We start from the raw sequence: 12,193 nt of genomic DNA on the forward strand, positions 1-12,193 counted from the left end.
TTATATTCATCTCCCTCCTTGTATCACCCCATGGCACTTTATACTTTTTTCATGACACTTGCCCTATACTTAAAACAACAACAACAACAACAACAACTTAAGATAACTGTGGATTCACAGAAGTTGTGATAAATAATCCAGAGTGGTCCTGTTTCCCCAGGTAAAATTGTGCAATATCACAGGATATCACAGCTAGGACACCTGACACCTACATACTCTGAATGAGAAGGAAGCCCACTTCTGTTATCTTGTCCTTCACTTTCCTCCCTTTTAAACTCTTACAGGGAAAGGGCTGGATGCTCCTCTCCTTTAGCTTTCTCTCTGGGTTACCGCTTCTTTTTCCTCTCATCCTTTTAGCCTTAGGGAAGGAAGGGATACTTTGCCTCCGTGTTTCCATTGCAGAGGGTCTGCTTTGAGTCTCCCTGAAGTTGGTGACTTGAGATTATTTATTGGGACTTATGATCATTCCCTCGAACAGTCCTGGTTTGCCTGACCAACGGTTCTGCCCTGGTTTTCCGGGCTTGGACTCGCGAACTGAGTCGGGAATGACTGCGGCCCGGCTTGGCGGGGACTGACCCTGTCCTCGGATTCCACCTCCTCGCGCCTCATCTCGGCCCCACGGTGGCTTCTCCACCTGCCGGCGAGGCCCGCGGTCCCGAGCTTAGAATGGGGAGCGCCCGGAGGCGAGGTGCCTGGAGTCGCGTCGCGTCTTTGTTCTGACAGGGAATGGGGGCCGCGGGGCGGGCACCTCCTCCCTGGGGCGCGGGCGTAGGGGCGCGGGCCCCGCGCACAGGTGTCGCCGCCGCCCAGGCGCCCCGCCCGCCGCGCGCCGCTTCCTGAGCGCGCCCCGCCCTGCGGCTCGGCCCCGCGGCGCCGGCGACTGAGGGCCAGGTGCCGCCGCAGCCGCCCGCCCGCCCGCCAGTCCGCCCGCCCGGCCCTCTCCCGCCGCCCGCCACATGCAGGCCGCCGCCGCCCTCCCCGAGGAGATCCGTTGGCTCCTGGAAGGTAACGCCCCGCTGGCCCGGGCGCCGCCGAGCCCGCCGGGAGTCGCACGTGCCGAGCCGGCAGCAGCCGAGACGCCAGCGGCTCCCAAGGCCGGCCTTCCCCGTCGGCTCCCTCCCGCCTTCTAGAACCTCGAGGCTGCTGCCGGAGTCCTGACTCTGCAGAGCCAGCTGTTCACCCCTCGCTCAGGGGTCCCTTTCACTCCTAGTAACACATTTTCTTTTCCCTCAAGGCGTCTCCACCTCCCACTTAGCCTCCCGGCTTCTCAGCAAGTTCTGGCCGGGTTCAAGGTCCCCGGGCCGCCGCGGCTGGCCTTCAGCCTGTCCCTTTCTCTTCAGGACGCCCTGCGTCTGTGGGTTACGCGCTGGCCTCTCTCCAGCCCTGACCTTCGTGCTTAGAGCTCCCCACGGTCTCACGGGGCTGTTAGGGCTCATGGGCTCCTGTCGGCCAAGGCCTGGACACCCAGACCTCAGGCCCCCTTCACCCGCCCACAGACTCCCTCTTGCCCCGGGTCGGATCCCAGTGTTACATCTCTTCCCTTTCTAGAAGTGCCCCATTGCGGTGTGTTCACCCTCAAACCGTAGAGCCCATCAGTCCTTGTAAGAGTTAAGGCCATACTCACTAACACTCAACACATCCCGCTGTAACACTCCAGAGACACTTTTTGCTAATGGGCAAGATCTGCTTGCCTCCCACTTTTCCTGGTGAAAAAGTATTAATAATTTGCTTTTCCTGTAACCGACCTTCCTGGAAGGATGGGGACCTGGAATCTGTGTTTGCATAAGGGTCCCAGGAGGAAACTGCTCAGAATTAAGCCTTTTGGTATTGAGGTGACATTTTTGACACATACTTAACAGATGGCCTGTTTTCGGCAGGTCATAGTTTTGGCAAGCAGTATGTTTTTTTCTCTTCAGTTTCTCTCAATTTAATTGGTTTTATATCTCCATTACCATGTTATCTTGGTATAAATGCCTCCTAATCAAATATTTGGCAAGTCTTTTCAGTCTGTTTGTAGCGCTGTTTCCATTCTGGGTTGCTTCCATAAAAGCTGTCAACTACGTGTTTCTTATGAAATGAAGTTTCCAAAATTTATTTTGCTTGCAACCTGAGTGAATCTAAATTTTCAGAATAGAGAAGTATTTGTGGGGTAAAAGAGCATCATCTGGATGTCTAGAAGGAACCCAGCCTTTCCGTCTGCTGTTGGCTCAGTAATTCCAAATATAAAGAGAGTCTGTACTGTGTCTGGTTTCCAGGAGAGAAGGAACCGTGGCAAAAAGTTTCATTCTGCTTGCAGTTAAAGATATAAACAGATTCTTTTTATTGATATCTGTCATTTGTTGAGAGGAAACCTGTCTTACAAACTAGTTAAACTATACTTAGATTTTGTTTACAGCCTTGATAGAAAATTCCTTTTTATTTTCAGAGGCTTACAATGACATCCACTCCTTCAGCATTTTTGATGTGCAGTTCTTTATTGTTCAAAACTGACACTTTGGTAAACAACTCATTTCTGCACCTGCCACCTTCCTTTAGTTTAGATTATTTTCTTGTTAGCTGACTGTTTTTAATTGAAGTCTTCAGATCTCCTCCTAAAGCAGAACCTTTGTTTGCTGACAAGTAGAGCAGAGTATGAATGGAGATTAATTGCATGTCACATACTTCTGTATCAAACTTGCTGTGTCTTAACAATCTGTGTTGGTGCTTGGGTCTTTGGAATATATAGAACAATCCAAGATTAAATTCTAAGGAGCTATGTTGGTTAATGTATTACTTTAAGGCTCCCCCTTTTTTTTAAAGTATGTAATTAGAGTCTGAATCTGAAGTAGAGAAAAAAAATGTGAAAGTGGAATTCAACCAATAATTCTATTGAAAAATGTTTGAAGAATATACTTTTGAAAGGTTTGTGTAATCATAGCAACATATTGGTTGTAGGTTTTGTTTTTTATGGAACACATTCTCTGTTGTAGACCAACAGAATTATTCACTGGACTACAAATAGTTTGTAAATATTAGAAGCCCATAATGGCTATCAATTTTTCATCTGTTGCTGTTTGTCTTCCCCCACCCACCCCCACACACACTTTTTAAGGTTAACTGCTGACAATTAGAAAATATGTAGGTCCTGATCTCTATATTGTCACTCAGTGGAGGGAGTCATAGGGTGAGAGTGCTGCCACTTCAATGCTGCCACAGGCTGTGGGGGTGGAGTTTCCACAATGAATTACTACTTTCATAAACCAAGCCATAAGCATTTGCACCGTGATTTAATGCTGGCCATCACAGCCATAACTTTAGCATTTATTTATTTATAACTACAAGAGCATAAATGACAGGGGCGTTTTTTGACATAATGTTTGTGCTTTGAAAAATAAGATATGCAAAGCATTATGAAAGGTTTATGCCAGATTTTGCATATTGAAGAAGGGAACAGAAACGCTGAAGGTCTAAAATTAATTTTAAGGATAAAATTTTAAACATTTGACCAAGAAACTCCACTCCTAGGAATCTATGTTAATGAAAGTAAAGAACATGAAGTATATATTTTTGTTTGTTTGTTTTAGTCGCTAAGTTGTGTTCAACTCTATGGACTGTATAGCTCATCAGACTCCAGAATACTGGAGTGGGTTGCCATTTCCTTCTCCCGGGGATCTTCCTGACTCAGGGATCAAACCTGCTTCTCCTGCATTGGCAGGTGGATTCTGAGTCACCTGGGAAGCCTGAAGTATATGTATCAGGATGCATAGTAAGTGGCCATGAGTTGGGAGAAGTCAGGCGATGATATCTTGTGGAATCATCCATCTTATGGAATATTTTGTAACCGTTAAAAAGGGTGAGGTGGATCTTTATATATTGTCTTAGGAAGTGTTGACAACATATTTTTGAGACTAAAAAGCAATATAAATAGTATAAATAACATACCAGTATAAATAACATACCATTTTTGTTTGAAAACAACCCCACCAAAAAAAATACCCCATAATATTTGTGTAAGCCTAAGAAAGAGTAAGAAAGAATATACACCAAGCTCCCAAATTGGTTCTCTAGGGAGGGGAAAGAGAAGGTTGGGGAGAGAGAGGTTATTTTATTTCATACATCTTCATGTTGTTTGAACCGTGACAATGACCATGTATTACTTTTGTAATCAGGATAAAACAACCAGTAAGGTTATTTAAAAGGAAAAGGAACAAAGGACAAATAGAAGCTTGGAGAGGTCAGAGTTCCAAAGGACCATTAACCAGTATTGTGATTATGCTTTTTTGTTTTTAGTACTAGAGATATGCGGAAGGTGGGGATCCCCCCCATTTTTTTTTTTTTTTTTTTAGTGCTTTCTTGGATTTTGGGCAAATATTAAAGCAGTGAGAGATTTCTAGAGTAACTCAGGAACCATCTTCCTCAGATTCTGTCAGGCTCTCATATAGAAATAGTAACTAGTCCATTTCAGCAATTAAGTGCCTTATAGATAAGTAAAGTGAAGGACATTTACTGCCTTATTGAAAGAGGAAGAAATATTCAGGTCTATTTTCAAATAATCAGGCTTCAGGAGTAGAAGTTATCATTTTGTTTTTGTGCTATGATAACCACACTGGAAACAGAAACAATGGCGTGCTGACAGTTTGCATAGTCTTTGTTCCACAGATACAAACATAATCAGTTTCTTCCTTGTCTTTCTAGTATCTCTTTTGAAGTCAGCAGCACAAGAGGCAGCTGTAAAGGAAATAGAATAAATATTTCTTTAGTTCATAATTTGTTCTGTGTGATGGAATGGTGCTTACTGAGTTTAATAGGTAATAAGTATCTACAAGGTACCTAAATCCTGCTCAAACATGGATTAGAGCCAAAATAACATCCACAATTCAGCTGCATTTAGTAGCAATTGTTGCATTAATGCTGATTCTGACATGCCTATAGTTACTTGTTTTAAACTTCCTTGGAAAGAAGTCATTAATCATTTCATTCCAGGTTGTTCTCCAGTTTTGTACTGGTTGATGTAGCCAACCATAAAATCTTTTTCAATATGGTAAAATTCCAACTCTGTGGAACTCGCAGGAGTGAGTTGTGCTGGATAGCTGAAGATGTTCTCTTTAAGCATTATTTTTATTATAAACAGTTGTGATCGAATTTTTTCTCGGATTCTATAGAAACTTCTCACACTTCCTCAACCAGTCTGCATTCAAGACAACCTCCTCTGAACACTTTAAGTCTGAATTGTTACAGTGTATATCAATTATCATACTGTATAGAGATATATTAAGTTATTTAGAGATTTTTTTGCCATAATTGCCACTGGACTGCTTTGTGAATGTGTCTGTTTTATATTTTAATTTTTTGTCATTGTTTCCTACAGTTAGACCAGGCCTATCACTTTGTACTGTTCTCAGTGTATCAGTATCCCCGATGCTCTAGAAACAGTAGATAATTAAGTTCATTGGAATTAAGATATGTGTAAGAGAAAATATAAAGGTCTCTCTTGATGAACATGGTACCCAAACTTTAGGTCTGCACGTTGCGACTTATACATTGGCTGCTCATAGTCTTTTTTGCTTAATTTTTTAATACTGGGTTGTCTTCTGGATAAATGGCGGTATTGTTTGGCTAAATTCTGAAATGTATGTGACCCTACTTCCATTTCTTTCTTTTTTTTTAACTAATTTTTTTTTTTTTGGCTGTGTGAGCCCTTCATTTGTGATGCTCAGGCTCTCTAGCTGTGGGGCACAGGCTTGGTTGTCCTGCTGCACATGGGATGCTAGTTCCCCAGCCACGGATTGAACCCACATCCCCTGTGTTGGAAGGCAGATTCTTAACCCCTGGACCACCAGAGAAGTCCCTTATTTCTTTTTCATGCTAAATTTTTTGGTTATAAAGGTAGTATTGCTCATGTAGAAGGTTTAGAAAACAGTCACCCATAGTCAACAACTATTAAATTTCCATGCATATTTTTCAGTTTTTATTATTTGTACAGACTTTAAAAGTTGGGACATATTGTGTGTATAGTTTTGTATACTGATTTTTCCACTTACTATTTTTCACTTGCTATGGTCACCTGAGTATCTTCTTAGATCACTCATGTTCTTTTTTTTTTCCTTGTGAGTGATTTTAAAGTTATACATCCTGGTTTTATTCCACTGATAGTTTGACTCTTATAGCTTAAAAAAAACAAACAAAATAAACCATGTCCCTTTGATTAGCAATGTTAAGAATGAAACAGTATCTTCTACTCTTTCCTCCAATGTGAAATGTGAAATGGCTTATATAATCTGAGATTTTAGATTCAGAATTATTAATGTTTTTATTGTATATATTAGGTTAGAATTATTTTGATATTTGCATAATATTTAAAACCATAGCTATAATGATTTTTTGGATAGTTTATATTTAATTAAATACAATGATACTTTTGCTTAACTTGTTCATTGCATACTTTTTGTACCATGACTTTTTCATTCTTGAGCTCTTTATCTCTTAGATATTTAGACTTTGCTAGAAGGGTAACCATGGCCATATGTAGCTATTTAAATTATCTGAAATTAAATAAAACCAAAGGAAATCTGTTCCTCAGTTATGTTAGCTACGTTTCAGCTACTCAGTAGCCACAGTGGCTGCTGTATCGGGTAGTGCAGAAAGCCCTAGTAGATGACGATTGAGACTGTGATGCTGAGTGGATTTTTCAGGAAGGGGACTTTGATAGTACACTTACTGAGTGCCTCTGAGTTTGAGTATGTATCTGTCTAGTTTCATATAAACTTAGCTGTGGGGATAAGGTTCTAGGATCAATTCCTTTCCCTTCCTCTCAACTTAACCTTTCAAAGTTTTACCTGTATCTCCTGGTCTTCAGTTTTGTGGAGGAGAAGTCTGATGCCAAACTGATGTATTTATTTTATAACCCATCCCTCCCACTGCCTGCCTGCATGTTTATAGGATATTTTTCTTTGCTCTCAAAATGTCACTGGATAATTTCAAAGTTAGACTTTTGATTATTTTTGCCTGGTATGTAGTGAACCCTTTTAATCTATAGTGTTAAGGTCTTTAACATGAGAAAGTTTCTTCTATTGTCATTGCTTTTATTCTGTTATACTAAGGTTTATATTGTAAATATATTGAGCCCCAATTTATTCTCTGTGTTTCATCTTTTATTGTCTCATCTGTCACTGATTGTGGTTTTAAATTCAGCATTTATTTATTTAAAAAAAAATTTCCTTGTGTTCTCTCCACACCATTCATTGTTTTGTTTTCATTACATCTGTAAATCTGGCTTATAGACATAATGACATTTTGGATGTTGTTGGAAATATGAAAGAAAATTTTTAAACATTTCTGTTCTTTAATAATAAGGGTACTTCAGAGGGAGATATTTTCTCTAGTTCTTCAATATATTTTTCTTTTTGAAGGTTAATATTTTCTCATAGCTCCTGTATATTTTCTTTGTGGTAAGTTTTGTTGTTTCGTTCAGTTTCTCAGTCATGTCCAACTCTGTGCAACCCCATGGACTGAAGCATGCCAGGCTTTCCTGTCCTTCACCATCTCCTGGAGTTTGTTCAGACTCATGCACATTGAATTGGTGATGCCATCCAACCATCTTGTCCTCTGTCGTCTCCTTGTCCTCCTGCCTTCGCTCTTTCCTAGCATCAGGGTCTTTTCCAGTGAGTCAGCTGTTCTCATCAGGTGGCCAAAGGACTGGAGCTTCAGCTTCAGCATCAGTCCTTCCAGTAAATATTCAGGGTTGGTTTCCTTTTAGGATTGACTGGTTTGATCTCCTTGCTGACCAAGGGACTCTCAAGAGTCTTCTCCAGCACCACAGTCAGAAAGCATCTATTCAATGCTCACCATCTGAGCCATCAGGGAAGCCCATGCCAGCTCTTAGTTGTATGCAAACTCTTAGTTGCAGCATGTGGGATCTAGTTCCCTGATTAGGGATTGAATCCAGGCCCCCTGCATTGGGAGCACAGTCTTAGCCACTGGACCACCAGAGAAGTTCCTATCTCATTGAATTTATGAGAAATAAAGGACTAAGTATTTGAAAAGAAGTTAGAATAGTATCTAGAATGTATTAGACACCATATGTTTGAAAAATAAAATTTAAAAAAGGTTTTTTTCTTTGAGGAAGTCTTGTTGATCTCTCTTCTTACAACTGCTTCACCCCAGGAAAACTTATAGGCCTTTTGCTTGGGTCAGTGGTTCATCCTTGCTCCTCCAAATTAGAGGAGGTTTGTAGGGGTTCTTTCAGGATGTTCTTCATTTCCTTCCTTAGATCAGAACTTTTTGGAGGAAGGAAAGAGGAAGTTAGCTTCCTTGCTAACTTAAGAAAGCCATGTGTTCCTTACCTTGTTATATAGAATGCTTTAATGCATGTGTGTTTCTGTAAATAGTATTTTTGCATTATTTCTCAGTTGAAAAAAAAAGGTTCAGTCTTTCCCTTCTCCCTTTCTGTTTTAATAAACAGAATTTTTTTTAATTGGTAGAAATATTTTAGCTTCATTATGGGTATGTCCTAGATGTTAGCTGGGCTGCCCAGGCCTTTTGAACTAACTCTGTGCTGTGTGTGTTTAGTCGCTCAGTCGTGTCCAACTCTTGCAACCCCATAGACTGAGGCCTGCCAGGCTCCTCTGTCCATGGTATTCTCCAAACAAGAATACTGGAGTGGGTTTTCATTTCCTTCTCCAGGAGATCTTCCCGACCCAGGGATTGAACGCAGGTCTCCTGCATAGAAGTCAGACTCTTTACCGACCGAGCTACGAGGGAGTTCAGAACTCTAGGCAAGATCTATTCCTCATGGTGGAAGGCCAAATATCTCCTCAAAATCTGAAGAATTCTCAAAGGGTGTGCATTCTCAAGGTTACCTTTCCTTCCAGGTTCCCCTGCTTCCATGGTTCTCAAATGGGGTGGTTTTGTCCCTCAGGGGGCATTTGGCAACACTTGGAGACATTTTTGTTATTGTTGTCACAACTAGGGAAGGTGCTATTGGTACCTAATGGGTCGAGGCCAGTGATGCTGTTCAACTTCCTACAATGCATTGGACAGCCCTACAGCAAAGAATTATCGAGCCCCAAATGTCAGTAGCGGAGAAGGCAATGGCATCCCACTCCAGTACTCTTTCCTGGAAAATCCCATGGGCAGAGGAACCTGGTAAGCTGCAGTCCATGGGGTCACTAAGAGTCGGACACGACTGAGTGACTTCACTTTCACTTTTCACTTTCATGCATTGGAGAAGGAAATGGCAACCCACTCCAGTGTTCTTGCCTGGAGAATCCCAGGGACGGGAGAGCCTGGTGGGCTACCGTCTGTGGGGTTGCACAAGTCGGACACGACTGAAGTGACTTAGCAGCAGCAGATGTCAGTAGTGCCAGGGTTGAGAAACTATGGCCGTGACATATATCCTTGTCTTCAATTTCCACAAAGGCCTGTCCGCATGAAGTCCCTGTGAGTGTCGAAAACATCACTGTGAGTCAGGGGGTAGAGGGAGAGGGAGGAGGGGTTTCCACGACAGTTATGCAAAATATTTCATATTGAATATTAGCCATTCCTGTTCCTAAACTCCCTTTTGCCAATCCATTCATGAGACAGTGCCCTCTGGCCTTTCCCCTGATGTAGTTCTCAGCCTTATGCTTTCTCACTGGTACTTTCTCCCTGTATCCTGTCTGGAGCAAAACAAACAAAAAAAAGTTTTTTTTCTCTTGCCACATGGAAAGGTAGTTTCACCAAAGGTAGTTTATTGGTTTAGGCTCCCACCAACACCCCCACAGAGAAACAGGTTACTTTGCCAAACAATGGTGATTCTCTTCCTAAGAGGAATTCTAATGCTATTAAGAGAATAATGTTTTTACCTCATTATATAAGTGTAATACTTAAACAATTTTTAATCACTTTAAGTATAGAAAAAATAAGATAAATTTCAAATTCTGCCATCATCAGAGAATCTTAACATATTGACATAACTATAATAGATCTAATTTTTCACATTATGAACCATTACACTGTACAGAAATCCTATAGTTTCTGCTACATTTATTCATATTTATTTCCCCTGTGTTTCCAAGTTCACTGCTTGCTTTTCTGGTTTACCAGTGTTGCATTATAGGTTAGGTGATTATAACAGATGGCTTTTCAGGTTTGGAGTCTTTGTGTTCCACTGTTTAATTTTACTATCCAATTTTTACATGGAAGATAGGACAGATGTAGGGTCAGAAACAGTGGTCTTAGTATCCAGAGAGCAAGCTTTCCTGAAAGTTTATGGCTTTGAAAAAATTATTTATGAATTACGTAAATTTCATCTAGGATCTCCTTCTAACATTGTTGATATTCTAATATTAGTATGTTATGAGGGAAATGAAATTTTTATTCACATAATAGGAACTTTACTAAAATGTATCCAATGGCACATATTTATACATACTTATACCAATGTGATAGTTAAGTTGGAATTAATTAAGCTCCTGTATATTATAAATCAAATATGAGAAGTGTCCTGGGTACTTAGAAAGTTATAGATAATCTCTCCTTACTGTATTATAATAAATTTCCTTAAAATCACCCTCCCTTTAAAATAAATTTTCCGTTTTGATAGCTCTTTGTGTGAGCCTCTTCATCCATTGATCCCTCCCCTCTTCCTTTCTTCCTTCCCAGTACTTTATTAAGGTGTGATTAATGTATATAAAATGCACTAGTGTTAAGTGTTACAACTGGATGACTTTCATATATGTATATACCTGTGTGACTACAACTCACATCAAGACATAAACATTTCCATCTCCCAATAAAGTTCCTTTCCAGTTCTGGAATTTCATAAATCAGTATGATCTCTTTTGTGTCTGTCCTCAATATAATGTTTTTGAGATTCATACATGTTTTTCTGTGTATCATTTATCTATCCTTTTGCTAAGTAGTAATCCATTGTGTGACTCCATTGTTTGCTTATTCATTTTTCTTCTGATGAACAATTGAATTGTTCAGTTTTGGGTTACTATGATTATAGCTGCTATGAGAATTCTTGTATAACTTTTTTTGTAACATAAACACTCATTTCTCCTGAATAAAGATCTAGGAGTGGAGGTACTGGGTCTTATGGAATGAAACATTTAATTTTATTGGAAACCAGTTTCCCAAAGTGATCGTAACCTCTTTTACACTCCCAACAACAGTATATGAGAATTATAGTTACTCCATTTCCTCACAAACTCTTGATGTTGTATTCTTTATTTTTAGGTATTCTGATAGGTGTTATGGTCCATGTATTTTTTACAAAAATAACTTATGAATATATTTTTACTGTAGAATATTTGTGCAACATAGAAGAATATAGATTACTTGACCTAGCCCGAGCAATCAGAGAAGAAAAATAGGTATTCAAATTGGAAGGGAAGAGGCAAAATTGTCATTATATGCAAATGAGATGATATTATATATAGAAGAGCCTGAAGACTCCACACTAAAACTATTGGAACTAATAAGTGAATTCAACAAGGTTGCAGGTTACAAGATTAATATACAGAAATCTTTTGCATTTCTTTATACTAACAATGAACTATGAGAAAGTGAAAGAACAATCCCATTTAATACTGTGTCCAGGGACTTCCCTGGTGGTACAGTGGATAGGAATCTGCCTGCCAGTGCAGAGGACACGAGTTCAATCCCTGGTTCAGGAAGATTCCACATGAGCACCTAAGCCCATGCACTGTAACTTCTGAGCCCACACCCTAGAGCCTGTGAGCCACAACTGCTAAAGCCCATGTACTCCAGGGCCCATGAGCCGCAAATACTGAGCCTTTGTGCTCTAACTACTGAGGCCTCTGTGTCCTAGAGCCACACACTGCAGCTGCTGAGCCTGCATGCTGCAACCACTGAAGCCCGCATACCTGGAGCCTATGCTCTACAACAGGAGAGGCCACCACAATGAGAAGCAACTAGAGAAAGCCCATGGACAGCAATGCAGACCCAGTGCAACCAAAAAAGTTTTTTAGTGAATTAAAAACATTGTGTACAAAAAAGAGCTAAGAATAAACCTAATCAAGGAGGTGAAAGACCTATGTGCTAAGAACTATAAAACATGGGTAAAAGAAATTGAAAATGATTCAAAGAAATGGAAAGACATCTCATGACCTTTGATTGTTAGAATTAATATTGTTAAAATGGCCATGCTACCCAAAGCAACATACAGATTCAGTGCTGTCCCTATCAAACTATCCATGACATTTTTCAC

General features: G+C 40.5%; 1 protein-coding gene across 1 annotated transcript in view; it reads left to right on the forward strand.

The window, feature by feature from the left end:
* Nucleotides 1-509: 509 nt before the first annotated feature.
* Nucleotides 510-12,193, forward strand: part of SKAP1 (src kinase associated phosphoprotein 1) — a 296,817-nt gene continuing 285,133 nt past the window's right edge. The window contains exon 1 of the mRNA XM_069603684.1: nucleotides 510-1,005. Coding sequence (XP_069459785.1) covers nucleotides 957-1,005 — 49 coding nt within the window. The 5' untranslated portion in view covers nucleotides 510-956. The remainder of the gene's footprint in view (nucleotides 1,006-12,193) is intronic.

Source organism: Ovis canadensis, chromosome 11 (genome assembly GCF_042477335.2).
Source record: "Ovis canadensis isolate MfBH-ARS-UI-01 breed Bighorn chromosome 11, ARS-UI_OviCan_v2, whole genome shotgun sequence".
NCBI classification, from domain to species: Eukaryota; Metazoa; Chordata; class Mammalia; order Artiodactyla; family Bovidae; genus Ovis; species Ovis canadensis.